Raw genomic sequence first — 18,824 nt, 5'->3', positions numbered from 1 at the left:
CTGTTTTTTTCTGGTGAATGTTTTCTTGATAATGTTGCAACTAAGTAGTCTTAATAATATTATATACCATACATTTCCTGTCAATATTATCAATAAATAATACCAAATAAAGTAAATCAAATAAAAACACGTATTCATTTGAAAAGAAAACAGTTTGTTTTATCCCCAACTGAGTCAAACATCTTACTCAGTAATGGTGAAGAGTAAATGATCACAGTGACTGTAATGTCAATAGAAATCAAGGAATAGTTTACATTGTTTTTACTTACAGGTACTGTATCTTGATGTTGTTTTGAAAGGCCAGCTTCGATACATACGTAAGCCTGCTGTTGGTCACCGTTCTGCCACAAAAAAAAAAAAAAACAGCTTTACAATTGTCAACAACTGCAAAATGAGTTACATCAAAACGTGAATTCAGGTTCTTAATCAGCTCCACAAGTCTTAAAATGTATTTTTGGTCACAGTTTCTAATAGGTCATCTCAGAGGTAGATAAATCTTTGTTCAGACGTGAATATAACTTTCAAGATAAACAAAGTATGCCCCCCCCCCCAGAGGGACTGGTAAACCTGCCTCTTTCTAATGTTACCATTAGGAAAAATCTAGGTTTGGACCAATGGTCAACAGCCAACGGCCATCTTTCCTTGCTCTGAGCATCATGAATATCACACTGCTGTGTGTTTTCCAAAATGCTAAATAAACTAATCATATAACATTTCACTAATCCAGGTTGTCCATACAACATTTCTGAATTCAAGATCTTTGTTGGAAACACAGCACGCTTGTAAATTTAAACGATGGTATAATGTATAAAACCTGCTTTAAGATTGAGATGCTGTACATTCTCAGCAGTGTTGAAGTGTGTGTGCTCTTTATCAGCTCAGGCTGTAAGACATCATTATCTGTTGTGAAATGTTGTTTCAGCAGATGTTCTGTGACGGATTCATCTCCTCAGACATGACTGAGCACAGATTTACATCTCATCAGTTACGAAACACGGCAATTAGTTACTGTAAAAACATCAAAACTGTGAAATATCATATATATACGTATCAAGACAGAGTGTAATTGTTTGAGTATTTCTCAGACAAGTTTCTCAGACTGTCTATGTCTGTGGATTATTATGTTTCAAAAAAGTGCTGCTTGGTGGACAATTATTATTTTTAATTAAGAAATAAAATGAAGCACAGATACAGACCCGAGTAACTACAAAACCCTGCAATAAAAATCAGGGTTTAAAGCAACAGACATGTACGATACATTGCCTTAAGCAAAGTATCAATAAAGGTAAAGTAAATCAATATTTCATATAGTGGATCATACCAAGCCAAATATGTTGTAATATTAGAAAATGTTCTTTATCGGCACACAAACGCTTATAATTTGACACAACGATGTAGTTAACAGAACAGCCACAAGGAATATAACAACAAAAACCTGTGTATTATGATTATATTATTATAACAAATGTGACCATTGACAAAAGGTCTGAATGTATCCCGAGTCAAAATGTGTGTCTTTGTAATATAAGACATAGAAGACTCACAGGTTCCTGAGATTCTTGTAGTAGTGCAGGTCTTTGTCGTTGATGGAGGAGAAGCTGCCCTGGTTGGCGATGTAACTGTCGGGGGATACAAGTGTGTGTCAGAAGGCTCATTTGTTAACAGAGGGAAGCAAACAGAAGCATTTCAACAAGACAAAGGGACGTCATAAGCCCACATGATTAAAGTTTAAATTTAAAAAATAAACTGCAGCTGATAAATGGCACAAGAAGGAGCTGGTAGTTGGGTTTTTTAAAACACAAAAACCGGCACAGCTCTCTTCCCTCTTTTCCTCAGCTGTACTGAAGCAGGGCTCTTGACCAGATTAGGGGCCAACCGGAGATGATTGAGGGCGAATCCCCGGTGTGAATGAGTAAAACTGTTAACAGATCTGCAAAACAGTAAGTCTACTTTTCAAGAGCTTTGGGATCAGAAGTCTGAGAACATTTAGAGATAAACTCCAAATCACCTTCAGCGGGAACATGCTGTAACAGAAACCTTCAGACTTACCGTGGTACGCATTGTTTGGCTTAATCAGAAGGTCATTAAATAATGTTTTTTCATGTGGCAACTGGGAGCAAAAAACATCTCTAAATTAGAGTCATTGATTTCCAAGATCATTACATGGCTATACTTGTCAAGGGGCTTCAGTTCAAGATTTGTTTTGTGTTGCTAATTATTCCCAATACACAAGAGGGACCAAATGTGTGCACTTCCTTGCAAAAATCTTCAGGTAAAAAAAAATAATAATACTTAACTGCAGGGCATACAGGAGTTTGCAAGCAATTAGACTTTAATCAAATCGTTTATTTCTCTTTTCCTAATTTCAACGTTTCGATCTGCAAGACCTTCCTCGAGCAACCTGGAAAATGTGTTGTAGATCCAAACAGTGCCTATAGAAGAGAACAAGACTAAATATATGGAGCCTTATGGTGCATATACCTTTGTTAGCCTGCAGCTATTCCAATACAACATGATTCACTGTGTCCTCTTTCAATTCCCTGAATTTATACCAGAATAATTGTTTTTGGTTCTAGAAGATTGATCAGTGAAGGTTTAAAAGATGACACCTTACTGTTAAAAATATTCTATAGGGGTTCTGGTGGCCTTTTGTGGTGTAAGACGCTGTACCAAACCACACAGTGTAATTGCTTTAAAGCCGGCGCGAGACTTTAGTTGAATACCACTGCTCCTCTCTCTCACCTCATTTCCTATCAGTGCTCTGCTGTCACCATTAGAGTTAAAATAAAGCCTGAAAAAAAGGCAGTACAAATGTGTAGTAATACAATTGGATATGTGGCTTTCCATAATTAAAGAACCAGGTCTACATCGTCAGCATTATTCTGTTTTACACTCTGATAAATTAAACCATGTATCTTCAACACACTGTTTCATAAAACTACATTCACTTACGTAATATTGGCTGACAATAATGCCACACAACTGAAATTCAATTTTAACTGAATGTTTGTAGGGTTATAATCTAATTTGAAATCTTCAATAAATCCCCTGCATCAACGTCTCCGATAAGTATCTGTAAATAAGCAATAAGAAGAAAGCGCTCTGGATTACGCTGCTGCCACTGCCAAAGACAGTATCTCTGGTTTGAACACTGTTTGTTTTAGTGTGCAGGGGGGAGTTGAGTGTGCATTTACTACACCCACATGTGTCCGTTTGACTTTCATGTACTGCCTATCAGTATTAAGAGACAAAACCAAATACTTTTGTTAAAGGTTTAATGTTATTGTTTCATCTTCATTAAAGACTGCATTACTAATGAAACAACTGTCTGTGCTGTTCCTCTTTTGTTAGTATTTATAAAAGAGCCAACACCTCAAATAAACTCTTAAGATTTTCAATCTGTCATTCAATACTTCTGAAGCATGTTTTGTTAGCAGGTGAACTTAATAAGATTTGTTTGACTCAGCTTTTATACGAAACAGACATTGACACATTCATATAAACGGCTGTTTTGAGTATTAACACCCATACAGGAGTTCACACACAGCGACGTTTAAAGCTCATTATAATCTGTCATTATGTGTGTGCAGATGTCTTGAATTTCGGTGTTAACCAATTACCACAGGCAGGGGACATGATAACATAAATCCACGTTTTCTGGCAAGGTCGTTTTGGAGATGGACATGCATGGTCATCAGTGATTTGTCTGTTTACATTAGTGCTCAGTGGCTGCTTCTCAGCAGACTGCTGGCTCATTTAAACAGCTTCCAAGGCTTCTCCCAAGTTCATCTCTGACAAGTTATTATCAACAAGGCCGTTTATCGGTACCAAGAAAGATAGGGCAGCAATTCAATATTGTAATCTCCTCTTTTAATTGCTATGAGATAAAAATGCTTCAACTTCAGAGTTTATTTTAGACCACGTGACACTTCATGAAAAGGGAGTACAGTTTACATTTTTAAAAGCACACTGATCATTTATTTGTATTATCGTCACGAAAAAAAGGGTCCAGTATTCAAGAGGAATCTTGACGGATTGGAAAATAATCGCTTTTTTCATAGAGATTGTTCTTCGCCTATGTGGCCCATTAAAAACACTCATATTTTAAGCCATCTTGGGAGGTGTCTCGCACTAATATTTGGACAGTGGTGGTGTGCGGGTCTCGGTCACACAGACACGCGTAAAGGCACATGCACGCTCCTGCACACAGTAGGGCTTTTGTCTAATAGCCGGAATTAAGTCTTTCTGACTCAAGTCATTTCTTTATTAAATTGTCAGTTCCCATGCTGGTGTTGAAAGACTGATGGCCTCATGATGGCAATGTGTCTGTTATGCAATGTAGGTTACACATGATGCGAGTCTGACAGATACCCGTGCCGAATAAATGGAAATGACCTACATTTGTATCCAAATTGGTAAATCTGCGAATTCTCTTTAAAATCATGCAAGAGATTAAGATTCAAAGCGAAGAATATACATTATCTGAACCGGTTGTGGCTCTTTCCTTGCGGACAGTGCAGCATGTCAGCTCCAGACACAGCTGGCAGTTAAGGGGTAAAGGAGGACGGTTTATTTGGAAAGTGTTGGGAAATACCGCTACATTGAACAAATATAAAAATACCATTTATGAATTCGACATCCCCATTATGTAAATATGATGTTTCTGAGAGACACTCACATGTCGGTGATGTTCTCCATCTCCGCCTCGCTCTGTAGGACGGGGAAAGCATTGATCCCCCGCTCCGGGTCCACACAGGAGATCCTGGTGCTGCTGCAAGTACAATAAGACGGGCATGCCTCCGCGGACATCCACGGGTCTCCAGATCCCACTGACACCCCGATCACTACAACCCACCACCACCAGCACCGCCACGACCCAGACCCTCTCCCCGGCGAAGAGAGAGCCCCGCTCCCGGGTGTCCAGACGCTCATCTCGGGTACCAACTTCAGCTATTAGGCTCGCTGAACAGCCCCCACAGCCCGGCCCAGGCTGGCTGGGTTCAGCCCCTGGTTCAGCCAATCAAGTAAAGGAGAAAAAAAAAGAAGCAAAATCCGATGCCTAGATGGATGCAGGCAGTGCAGCTAGAAAACCATCTGCAACGATGACTGAAGGGATTAAAACCGGAGAGAGTGTCCTTCCTTTCCTGCGCGTCTTCTCCAGAATCCCCGTTAGTCAGCCAGTCAGTCAAAATCACACTGCCACACTGACGGGTGTGTGCCAAGGAGGATCTCTCTCTCTCTCTCTCTCTCTCTCTCTCTCTCTCTCTCTCTCTCTCTCTCTCTCTCTCTCTCTCTCTCTCTCTCTCTCTCTCTCTCTCTCTTTCTCTCTCTCTTTCTCTCTCCCCTCAGTTTCTCTCTCTCTCTCAACCGGAGCCTCCTCGACACAATGTTCTCTGTGTTTGGATGAATCTCTTCTCAGAGATGGGTGGTGGTGGTTGGGTTGGTGGCAGGATAGGGGACAGACCAAATGTCAGGGTGAGGGAAACTGGTGCTCTGAACGCTGGATGCAGGGGAAGTAGAGCAGAGGAGGAGGACAGGGCATCAGAGCAGATCGTGTATAATGTGATACCTCATTGATCCCCTTTAGGGAAATGCTCATTGCTCTGCCTGTTCTGGGGACAGGGTCAGGTGCAGAGCAAGAGGTGGTTCTCACTCAAGGGCACCTCAGCCAGAAAACATGCTGAATGATAGTTTTTGTTGGTCACTCGTGAACCTTTGCACATCTGTTTTAATATGTGGGATCTCATGGGTTAAAGCTACTTTGTGCCAGGCATCACCGGCCTTCAGATGGAGGGTGAGCGTCCTTGTTTAACAGAGAAAGAGAGGGAGTGAGAGGGGGTAGTTGAAGGTGTTATTTAATTTATCTAGCTGGTTTCAGTTCATGTGCGTAAATGGGACTACAGGAGCAATCAATTTACAGCCGCTAATTGTCATAATCAGTCTCACCATCACTCTCATCGTTCCTATAATCATCATTATCATCTGGCTGTTATTTCACAAGTAGACCTGTACAGTTAATCAGTCAAAATGAAGCTGTCTGAAGGAGGTCCTACTTTGAGTTTAGGTACTCACACAAGTCCCTCATTTACATTCTTATCTTGGTAAAAATCCCTGACAAAAGAATCTGCTGTTTCCCTTTGAACAATGCATTTAAGCATTTCTATTGTCAGACCTTGGTGCTTCCACTGTGGAAGTGGTTTAGGATGTATACAGTGCTCCATCAATCGTAAGCCCTGCAGTCAACTTAACCAAGTGCTGCCAACGGCATGGTCAACAGTGTGTAGCCTACATGAGTGAATATTAGTCTCTCTGAGCAGGTGGCACCTTGTGTGGCTGCTATTGCCTCGCTCTATGAATGTGTGTTAATGGGTGAATACGCTTTGAGGGATCACAAAGACTGCAGGAGAGCTATATAAAATGCAATCCATGCTGTAAATGTATACAAGAGGTGGATGTAATGTCTAAACAAATCACATGAGACTGTATGAGACTTAGAGAGAAGGGGGGAGCAATAACCCATCATCAAGTCTTTAGCTGGTGTGTACTAGACCAAGCGTCACCTTAAATCATTAGACCATTTTTCATATATATATGATATGTGGCTCCCAGCCAAACCTGACCTGAATCAATAATCTGTCATCTCAGAGCGGAGGCTGTACGGCAGCATGCCTGCCACTCTGCCGCTGTGCTGCTCCTCCCGTTGGATTTATTTATAACACAACAGTATTTTTACGCTGCACAGCCTTTAAAGGACTGAGCTTCTTCTTTTCAGTCTTTCATCTTGCACGTGCGACACAGAAAATTAGAGCACATCTTTCTGTGAGCAGGAACAGCCCGAAACACCACAGCTCTGATGTAGCTACTCTTCTCCTCTTCTCTCTTCTCTCCTCTTGAATCTATACTCCCTTCTCCTCTTCTATCTTCTCTCTCTTCTCCTGTCTTCCCTCTCATCTCCTCTGCTCTCCCGCTCTCCGATGTCCTGTCCCCAGCTCTAATATGACGTTTGTGCTGACGCACAGGCAGTGCTGCTGAATAGAGGAGTGTAATTATGGAGCCCTGCCTGTGTCTGAACCAATCTGGTGGATGTCTGCCTCAGACACCGGGTTGTACGCATTCTGCACGGCACCGTGTGGGTGTACCAATTAAAAAATGGTTTCATCAAAATAATATTCTAATTACTCTCCGTTGCTTTTGATAATTTGACAGAGGTTGTAACCTGTGTTGAAGTTCTTTGACAACATAAACATGCAATCACCATCTCAATCAGTGACCATGAGTTTTACTCAACACTGAGCATATTAGTATGCCACGCATAAGCTTCCTATTCAAATTGTAAAGCATATTTGATGTGTTAACTGAAAAAGACAAATCACCACTTTCCAATTGAACAGTGCCTCCAACTGATGAGAATCAACCTTGTTAAAGCCGTCTCTGAAAAAGGGAACAACATTTTGGGGTTTTAATTTTTAACTAAATTAAAAGAAAAAGTTGTTCATTAACATGAAGCAGCTCCAGCTCCAGGAATTGTTCATAGATGATACCAAATAAAACACATCACAAATTTTATCTGAAATGTGAATTAGTGTAACTACAAAATGAAAGGTTTTGACATCTTATGTTAATAACTACTTTTTCTGTACTAAACTACTTAATATCTAAATGATGTTCACAATTATCTATTGTGTCATCACATAGGTTTGCAATTTACAGTTGTTCTCGATTGCTAACACACTAAAATTATACATGAAGCACAATTATTTTAACTGACACTCCAAGAGCAAAACATCGGCTCAAATCTCCAAAACTCTAAACACGTTTTCAGCTTTTCACACAATTTGCAAATCAACATGGCACTTTTTGCCAACCGCTGCACACATTTCTCCACGTAAGACACAGGAATCTGACATAAAGTCATGTGTTAGCAGGTTTAAAATACTGATATTCAAAATGCCTCACACATGGACCAATAATCAAGAAACACATTCCACCTGACCGTTCCAACGTTCCACCTGACCAAACACCTGATAATTGTTGGCTCATCAATCAGGATGTTAGCACTATAAAAAGACCACAGGTGAGAACTTTCTTACAGCAACAATGGAAGCCAACATGGAAGCAAGAGGAAGAGGAAGAGGAAGGGCTGGGCTGAGAGTGAGAGGAGGAGGAAGAGGTGGGGTGAGAGTGAGAGGAGGAAGAATGAGAGGTAGAGGTAGAGCTGGAGGGAGAGGACGTGGACAAAGAAGAATACTCTCATGATATATCAGTGCTTATATCTGTTGTGTGAAACGTATTTACTTCATTACTGTAATTGAATTGTTGGCATGTTGCAGACTATAACTGTACACAAATCCTGCACAATGTACTGTGGTAAACTTACTTTTATACAACACAGACACTGACCGTGACCGACAAACTAAACACTTTGTTGTTTATCTGAAGGACTGAGAAAAACAGAGGTGGAAGGCCAAGGATTTTCAATGAGGCAGGAAGCAGCAGTTACAAACTGGGTTTTGGCAAACAATGCCATCACACTTAGAGAGATCCGAAGCATAGTAACCATGTGCTGAGATGCATGTTGCACAATGTTATCTTTCAATAAAATGTGATTTTTTTCAACAACTCATTTGTATTTCTTCACTTACTGTATTTCTGTAAACTCAAGCAATCTTTCTCTGCAGAAACCTCTCTGTACAGAGCATAGCCCATAACAGATTAACGTGCTTTAGATTATGCTCAGCAGTGTGTAGTTGGGGGTCAAACAATCTAGTATTATGAATGAAGTGTGTTATATTTGGTGCAAAAGTTTGCATTTGGTAAGTGTTTATGTAGTTTTGAGTGCAGTTCTTAATTTAGCAGGAGAAATTAGGTGTTTTGCACTTTGGGTGTGTGGTTTTCAGTGTTGGGACTAATGCGTTACTGTAACGCAACTACCTTTTGCGGTAACTAATAACGTTACTATTCCCATTCAGTAACGCCGTTATAGTTACTGTGATTTAAATGGGTGCGTTACTGCATTACATTATGTGATCCAACTGAACCGAATCTCCCTGAGGATGTAATTTACAGGCGATGGAAAAGTGAAAGTGACCAGAGAGGAGTGATTGGTTAACGCGGGGTAACATTTCAGGGTAAGCCAATCAGAGACAGAGTTGGGCGGGTCTTGCCTTATGGGGAAAATACACAGACACACAAACACTTGCTAACACACACACATACATGGCAACGCCCACCACCAGTACACACACACACACACACACACACACACACACACACACACACACACACACACTATGGCAGATGCAAGTATCAGCGAGAGTAGCAGCGCATTTACAACTTGGAGATATAACCACTATTTTCAATTTGTGGGGATAAAGGACGCAACAAATATCACGGTCAAATGTAAACTGTGTGCAGGACAGAAAGCATTGTCCACATCGAATGACAGCAATGCCAATCTCCTGAAGCACCTAACTAATGTACATGTGGGGAGTTGTCTTTTCTCTTACGGTGCCACAGAACAACACAAAAACTTGTATTTGTATTGTTATTATTTTTAAAGTAAAGTAACTTGTTACTAGTTACTTTTATAATTTAGTAACTAATAAAGTAACTATAGTTACTTTTTTGAGAGCAGTAACTAAAACTATTACTAGTTACTTTTTAAAAGTAACTTGCCCAACACTGGTGGTTTTGTTAATTGTGTTTAGTGAGAAACTGAGCAATTAAAAAAAAAAATTGTGTTAGCAATCGAGAAAAACTGTAATAATAATAACAGTTATAATAATTACATTACATTGCATTTAGCTGACGCTTTTATCCAAAGCAACTTACAATAAGTACATTCGACCAGGAATACACAACCTTGAATAATAATACGTTTAATTTGTGCTGCCATAATCCTATTTTGTCGCATCACAATCACTTTTTGCATCACATTCACCTTTGATTATAATGTAGGCCTACCTTTGTTTCATGATAATAATCTGCTGTTACCTGTACTTTAACGTTTTCCTCTAGATTAGAACGTTGTGTCTTTATGTGCTATTCCTTCAGGTTCATACAAGGTAAAGGCAAAATAACTAATCTTGTTCAAGTCCAAACACATTGAATCCTTTCATGATTTATTCATGTGGGTCTCATACACATGGGCTCATATCCTGTTTTACCCTAAAGCTATGAGAAGCAGAGGGATAGGGACATCATGAGTGGGACACTAGACACACTGGGTGCAGAAAACACAATAGCTCATCCAGAGTGCAGTTTTCTCCTTAAGTAACTGTGAGTTTTGGCACATTGTGTTTGTATTAACAAACCTCAGTCAGACAGAACAATCAGTCCTTGTTTTGTTCAGTTTCTTTACTTTTTGGCTTAGCTTGATTAATAGTTTTAACATGTGGATTCAGAGTAGAAGTACAGTGTTCTGTGGGGCCCATGTTTACTCAGTTGAAATGTTTGATTTATTTTTCATTTAAGAAGGACTGAATGATACTCAGCTTTCTGAACTTGACTTTTAACCCACTCCCATGAGAGAGAGTTTTTTGAAATCCAGCCCACAAAATGTGAGACAGATGCGAGTAATGTATTATGATCATTGTTCTTTTTGTTGGAGGGGGGGGGGGGGTCTTAAGCTTACAGTAAGTGAAACTGCATTCATCTTTTTGGAGTATAGTTCTTTACCAATTGTATATGCTACTGGAATTGGATGTTATGTGTTGTTTAATTTCCTATTATCAATCTGTCATTAACTCATCACACCTTTTTAAATGAAAGCTCACTTTGAGTCTCCCAATAAAAACAGGTATTGCCTTTTCTAACCTCTACATACCAGCTATGTGTATGTTATGGTCCTGAGGAGTTATACACTAGTGCTCTCTAGTGGCTGTTGGGATACTTAGAGACTATGAGATTAAAGTAGACCTTTGCACACAATACAATGTTACCAGGGAAGGCTTTAAAAAAAAAAAAATCTAGGAAAGAGACAGAACTATTGACAACAAATTCTACTATTTTAAGCACACACAGGGACATTGTACAATGTTCAGACTGTGCTTTCTGTGTGTGTGTGTGTGTGTGTGTGTGTGTGTGTGTGTGTGTGTGTGTGTGTGTGTGTGTGTGTGTGTGTGTGTGTGTGTGTGTGTGTGTGTGTGTGTGTGTGTGTGTGTGTGTGTGTGTGTGTGTGTGTGTGTGTGTGTGTGTGTGTGTGTGTGTGTGTGTGTGTGTGTGTGTGTGTGTGTGTGTGTGTGTGTGTGTGTGTGTGTGTGTGTGTGTGTGTGTGTGTGTGTGTGTGTGTGTGTGTGTGTGTGTGTGTGTGTGTGTGTGTGATACGAAAGATAACATTGCAAAGTAGTATCCCTCTCACAATCGCTTTAAAGAAACCAACAAAGTAACAACATATAACACAGTGGAGGACAAGGTAGGAAAATGAAGGAAGAGGGAGAATGGACGGGGAAACGGAGGGGACAGGTGTCTCCCAGCAAGTCTGTGTCAGGTTTTGAGAATAGGTGAAAAACAAGAGCTGTGTGGAATGGAGACGAAATGTCGAAAAAGGGGGAAAGACATCAAGGCCTTTGATTCAGAGGTGAGCTACACTTGTTTCTATTCCTAAATAATGATAATTAAATAAATGGAAACATTAAGGAACACCTGCAGTCAGATGCAACACTACACTAGTTAGTTTTATTAAGATAAAGAAGGCGTAAACATTTTTCAAAATTACATCCCTGCTATATCCCCAGCTTTTACTGAATCGGACCATTGACTATCTAATCAAGCAAATTATACAAAATTACATTAATCTAGTTACAATAATTTCAAAGTTTAAAGAGCAGCATCTCTCACCTGCACACGGTTTGCCAAACCAGTACTTATTGGCAATGCTTGGTATTCTATGCTGTGGTTTTAGTCTATGTAAGATAAGCAGGCTGTTTTAGACCTTCAGTGAGACACACTTCTTTAGCAGTATAGGGACACAATGTGCTCAATGTGTACAAGAGAAGAAGCTTTCCCTAAACCAGTTTGCCTTTAGGTTCTCAGTAATGTGTCATTGTGCTAGCAACCTAGGGTAAGCATTTTGTTTATATTTATCCTAAAGCTGTGTGTTTGTGTGTGGCAGGAGCGGGATCTGATATCCATTGATGCGGACAGCCCTCTCGAAGAACAAAACAAAAGGTTGCATTTTTGGTTTATTTCTTTGCCAAACACACATTCTTAATGTCAGATCTTCTCAGTTTATTCTAAATAAGCATCCTTTCTCCTGTCCTTCTGATGTCCTATCTGCTTATCTTACCCCTTATATTTCCCCTTTCGCATTTCAGGACTATTTGACAGAGCAGAAAGACCAGATCCGCCTGATAACACAACTGGTTTTGACAGCAGGTAATGTTTCTTAGCCGTTGTAGTTTTACTCTTAGCCCTAACTAGGTTGCAGGTCAGGATTTTTTTGTAGTTAGATTTGTAGATATATACAAACAAATCTATTTCTGGTATTGTATTGGACTTTCATTCTGCATGAAGGCTTAAAAAAGGCTGTTTAATTTATCTGCTCTGCTCAGAAAAAACCTACATGCCTTGTGCCTCAAAGCATATTGACATAAGGGTGTGTTTGTGCACTATCTTTTCTTTCTTTATGGATGTGTTTAGTTCTCAATTTATCAGAAGATCTCTCTGTCACACACCTGTCATTTCAGAGCTCACATCAAATACACTTCCTGCTGGGTTTTTTGTTTTAACTGGAGGAGGTTAAAGTAGCAAATAAATGATACAAATTAATTGTTCTGATCAGAGAAAATTATGCCAGCTCTGCGGGATGGATTTCATATTAATAGTCAATTTGTTTCAGGCTTTGTTGCCATAGTGATAGCTGCATGTGTCCTGAACCTCAACCGGGCTCTCGTGCTGCTGGTCATCTCCTTGGTAACCGTATTCTTTCTGGTCTGGGATTGGATGATGGAGTGCTATGGCAACCGGGAGGAGCTCTCTCCTATTAGAGACCTTCTCAGCAGGAACTGGTTCTGGATCAGATGGTGAGAAATGTGCTGTTTCACATTTCAGACCCTGTTGTGCACCTTCCTTGTCAGAAGACTAACAGAGGCGGCTTGACACTTTTAACATCACAATGGGCCTCATGCAGGACGTGATATATGAAGAAATGCCCTCTTAATCTTGTTCATATCCAAATATTAGAATCCTTCGATTTCTGATATTTAGGTTGTTTATTTCTTTACAATGTATTCAAGAGCACTATTACCAGGCGAATAAAAAACATATTATTGTTATCACAGCGCACAAAGCAAGAAAATGTATCTAAAATGTGAGGATCATAGAAAAAAGCGTGGATATCAGATGTTGTCTTCGAGGAACAACAATGTCCTCACACTGAAGAAAATGCATTGTTTGCTAAATCAGCAGGAGAACTACACAGAAAGGGCAGGATGAAGGAAAGTGTGAGAAGAACTGTTCAATCAATCAATGTTTATTTATATTGCCCAATATCACAAATGTTACATTTGTCTCAGTGGTCTTCACAGTTTGTACAGAATATCAGTATGACAATACGACACCCTCTGTCCTTAGACCCTCACATCGTACAAGGACAAACTTCCAAAGAAAACCCAGTTTAAAGGGAAAAATGGGAGAAACCTCAGGGAGAGCAACAGAGGAGGGATCCCTCTCCCAGGACGGACAGACGTGCAATAGATGCCGTGTGTAAATTGAAAAGGTAATACATTTGCAACATAGGTAGTCCAAATGTTTGGAAATGCATGTGTGTATAATAGGAAGATGAATCCACGAGGATATCCATCCACTGTTGTGTGCTAAGCGCAAATAAAATAAGGTAATTCGCCAGCTCAAGACTTATAGACTACCTTTCTACTTAGCACAAAGGTGAGTCACAATATAGACTTGTAAATATATCAGTGTAACAGTAGATATAGGCCACAAGCTGGTGTACATATTGGAGCATTTGCAACTAAAGAGTGAGATATTCCCCTATGCAAAACATAACATTAAAAAGAGAGTGGATGCTGGATTTATATTTGTCAGGAGGACAAATAATACACTTTCAAATGAATTAAAAATGTTGCTTGATGTTTGAAGCGAATCATTAATGCAATGATTTACATCTGTGAATCTAAGCCCTTATTGTTCTCTGTCAGACGGACTCCCCTCTCTCAATCTGTCTATACATCAATGGGCTGACCCGCTCTGAATCCATGCTGTGATGACAGGAGGGTTTGCCAGCGTATCTCCATTGGGGGGGGGGGGAGAGAAGGAGCACTGAGCTTATCAAAATTAACTCTATATTTAAAAGGACTCGTTTTAAGGAAATGCTAAATATCAAACATTAAATGTTGCTTCACCTCATGGAGAATTGATGTGTCTAAAAAATAAATAGTTGTCAAATACGAAAGAGAATTAAGGTTTTTGTTGCAATTTACATCCATCTCCATCAAACATGTCATCACTCTGACGTTGTGTGAACTTGCCACACATTGTAACACATTCATTTGGAGTTATGGTCAAACGTGTTTTGTAAGGTAACAGTGACCTTGAACTTTTATCTCAGTTTTCTTATCAGTTCCTTTGAGTCCATGCGGAAGTGTTAGTCAAATGTGGATATCGTAGGGACAAAGACAGGACACAAATGATCAAACTTTGGTTATCAAGACTCCTTTTATTGCAAGGTTGGGAATGCCAGTGAGTTGCCTGTAAACTGTAAATTATTAAACTAACACACAACTTTCCAAAGTCATGTTTTGTATATATTGATTGTTGTTGTGTTTTTATCTTAATATGTGTAAATGTGTCTGTTGATTGTGTATAGGATATACATATTTTATACATATTTGTATATTTGTATTATTGTATTTTTCTATTCGGGATTGTTGGAAACATTATTTCTGTCTCTCTGTACACACAAACTGAAAGATTGACATTAAAGTTGACTTTGACTTTGATATATAAACTATGTATAGCATAGGACAAACATCTTTAGGAACGCTTTTAAAAATAATGATTTGACTCAAAAAAGTAACACTCATGTAGAGATAGGACTTGAACAGCTCTGTCAGGAAGTGAATGATTGACACCTTTTTCTGTGTGCCTCTCTTTTCAGGTTGAGGCAACACACTTGTTGTCAGCATCAGTGATGTCCGCTCCAGCCTCTCTGGCCATCGGCAAGACCTTCTGGCCTGAAATAGAGACCCAGAGAGTAACCGCTAGTCAGGACCTCAAAGTCGAACATGGGAAGGAAAAGACTGTTTCAAAATGTTAAAATTAAAAATGTCTGAAGCTACAGTTGTAATTAAATATACATTTTTGTCATATTTGCTAAAACTGTCACTATATCCTGACAGTTCAAACACATTAAATATGTGGAATATACTTACTATAAATATGTATATAAATTCAAACATTGACCTGAATACATTCACTCACTTTTGGCTTCTTTCTGTCTATTCTCTGGCTGCTCTTACGTGTTCATGCCTTCATGATGGGTGTTTCTTGGGAAGACAATTTCATTGTTGCTGAACTGATTGGCATGAAGACATTTTTCAATGAATTTGTTGCCTATCAGAAGTTGTCAGAGTTCATCATGAGACCGAAAGCAGGAGGGCCAGAATATGTCAACAGCAAAAAGCAGTTTATTTCTGTGAGCCGCTCTCATCTTTTTCTGCCAAGGATGTTATGTTTATTGGTATGTTTGTCAGCAGCAAAACAGAACAAAATATGAACCATATTTTTGTGAGACCTGGTAGAAGGGTGTAGTAAGAATCAATGAAATGTTGTAGTGGATGGGAATCACAGGGCGGATACACAAATGATTTGTTTCTTTTGTTAACATTGCGGGATAGGACAAAGTCTTAGCGGAGGTCTATGTGTCCCGACTCCCCAGTACTCTTGTTTTATTCAGATTGTGTAGTTCTCTTTGTCCTATTATTATTATTTTATTAAATGAGTTGCCTGTGTAATTGGTCCAGTAGGAGAGCATTTTGGTGGTGACGATCAGTCGTTGTTGGACGATCAGTCGTTGTTGGGCCTTGGGGTAGAAAAAACTGTATGGAACGGATAACTGTATGGCCCTTCATACCCTTTCCCTCAAATTGACGATTGAGGAAGCATTTGATTATTATTGAAGATGTTCATTATAATAATTTGATGAAATTTAGCATATTATTAAGGAGACATGTTTCATTGTGATGGCACTCTTGAGATTTACTTCTCAAAGAAAATATTCTTTTTTTATGTGGTTGGTTTTCTGTCTTTTTCCATGAACTATAATATGAGGAATCAGTACTTGCAGTATAGCACTTTTTAACTTGAGAAATTCATATAAATACTACAAATATCATTTAAAAAAATGTATAACAGTTATTACAGATTAAGATACAATTTCATTGATAATACAGTGATACTGTAATATTAAGGCAACAAGTAAAAGCAGTGTAATGCTCGGCCACTGGATGTCACTGGTGTCTTCTTTTTCTGTTCATTGCATGTCAGATTCAACAGGCTTCCATAGACCAGTGAGTCAGACTGGTTGGCAGATGCAGAGAAACTGGCTCATTATACTGAAATAATCTGTCCGGACCAAGAGGAGGGTATCCTGTGTGCACGAGCATGCCGCTCGCTGTCTGCAAATGACAGTCTCTTCATTCATTCTAGAAAAGGCTTAAGGTCAGATGGTTATCCTCTCGCTGGGCAGGAGGTGTGTTCCCATGTGCGAATTTCACACACCCACAGACAGGGAAGATTAGCCATCAGACGCTGACACACAGGACATTTTTAGGCTCTATGTTACCATGTGTCCCACATTGGAGGAAAAAAAATCATAGTGAGCTCCTTTTCATGTCTGTCAGCACAGTCAAGACAAATATTGCCTTTAACCAGGAGCTGTTAGAGCAGGAAGAAAAAATAAACATCATGTTGTTGCTGAGGAGTCAGTGTGTTTTTCTGTGTGGTAAAGCACTCAAATGTTTCTGGAAGATACAACTAATTGCAGGACATTAAAGAGCCTGTGACAGCATCCCAACAACTGTTGTGCAATGAAATATTGGGCTACTAGTAATCTCGAACCGTCAGTTTAAAATAGAAAAAGCGATACCGTTCCATTAAATATCAATAATTTCGAACATCGCGGGGAAATTCCTTCGACTCATTTTGAAGTTTTGGGGGAAGCCGGAAGTGACGTCAATGCGGGAACGCTTCGAGAGCCAAACACGGACAAAGTGTCTTGTCATGCGTAGAAATGGTGAATTACTGAGATTAGGCACGTTAATAACGTTTTAATGAAGTTGACTACAGTATATTCATATTTGTCAGTGCTTTCATGTCAATTCGGCGACATAAACATAAATGATCGTGGTGAAGATGATGACTACATTAGGATTAAAAATCGTTTGTTTGAGCCGGTCTGCATTTCCTGATGAGAAAACAAACCGATGCTTTTTGTAGTTGTAGTACACCAACAACATGGATTAAACGTGTGTTTTTTTTACCACAATGTTGGGGAAATTAATGGATAAAATGCACGGATTATTATTATTATTCCCACTCCGATCGGGACACTAGGTCCACCGTTTCCCCGCAGCGAGGCTCCCCCCGTTGACAGTTTACGTGGGCTGGGTGCAGTGGCGGACTGGCCATCGGGACGAATCCCGATGGGCCGGTACCGAAGTGGGCCGGTCGGATAAGTAACTAGCACATCCCCCATAGGCGGGGCGTGAGGCTCAGGTTTGAGAAGGCTAAATAACTTCTTTTACCTGACGCTGCCCGCCTCCGGCGTCTATAGAAAAGAGATCCACTCAGTGTGCGGAGTTTAAATCTCTCAAGTCATATTACAGGATAAAGGAAATACAGTTTAAACTGCCGTATGCAGAGAAGACGCCGACGTGTCGCACTTATCATTCATATTACATCATCAATCAGATCATCGATCATATAATATCACAATATATCATATATTTCCTTATCTGAGTCAGCTTCTCCAGCCTCATCTGGCCGTGCAACACTCACAGTGTCACAGACTGTATGCAGAAGTATTATTTAACACATTATGTTGACGAAACACTCGAGACAAATGTAATTAAAGTCAGATCCACTCGTGTCTTAGACGTGAACGCGCTCTCAGCTGGAGAGAGAAACCCTGGCTTGATTTACCGAGTTGATAACCAGCGTCGTAGGACCGCTTAGCGAGATCTCGTGTGTTAGTTTGTTGTTGTTAGTTTGTTTGTTACTCAAACATATCCAGGGTCTGTTGAACTGGCTTCGTAGTACAGGGCACAGGTGGCTAGCAGCGCTAATGTCAAAGACACAGACATTATACATTATATTTGTATTTTACCAGGATGCAGTGACACAAATATTTACATATTTACATTTACTATCTACAGCACCCGCCGCCCCTGACATCCCCCACTCCCCCCGTTGACAATTTACTAGCGGTACCGAAGTGGGCCGGTCGAGAGTCCCGGGATGATTTTTAGTCCCAGTCGCACTGGCTACATGACCATATGATCGCCCATATTGACGCACCTCATTCCTAAACTTCTAACAGATACAACATAAACCGATCCTTCAGCCTCATATGAGCTCTCAGACACGTTCAACATTAACCTGTCATCGCTGTCTGAGCTTGCTGCTGTGTGCGCCGTCGTGCGTTTACATCTGACTGTATATATATAAAGGTTTACATGCAGATGCTGGGATCCTGGACGGTGCAGCTGGAGCGCTGTGCCCGCAATGACGTCACCCATCATTTGGCGGGACTTGAAGAATCCGCGAGAAGATCCAGAAAATTGTCAACATTGAAGGCAGATTAATGG

General features: G+C 40.0%; 1 protein-coding gene across 1 annotated transcript in view; it reads right to left on the bottom strand.

The window, feature by feature from the left end:
• The window catches only part of ntrk2a (neurotrophic tyrosine kinase, receptor, type 2a), a 113,347-nt gene extending 108,095 nt beyond the window's left edge, over positions 1-5,252 (bottom strand). Inside the window, exons 1-3 of the mRNA XM_071204375.1 lie at positions 4,679-5,252; positions 1,545-1,619; positions 270-341 (exon numbers count right to left, since the gene is read on the bottom strand). Coding sequence (XP_071060476.1) covers positions 270-341; positions 1,545-1,619; positions 4,679-4,932 — 401 coding nt within the window. The 5' untranslated portion in view covers positions 4,933-5,252. The remainder of the gene's footprint in view (positions 1-269; positions 342-1,544; positions 1,620-4,678) is intronic.
• Positions 5,253-18,824: the final 13,572 nt, after the last annotated feature.

Source organism: Pseudochaenichthys georgianus, chromosome 9, assembly GCF_902827115.2.
Source record: "Pseudochaenichthys georgianus chromosome 9, fPseGeo1.2, whole genome shotgun sequence".
Lineage (NCBI taxonomy): Eukaryota > Metazoa > Chordata > Actinopteri > Perciformes > Channichthyidae > Pseudochaenichthys > Pseudochaenichthys georgianus.
The sequence above is the reverse complement of the archived record's forward strand: the minus strand, read 5'-3'. Positions and strand labels throughout refer to the sequence as shown.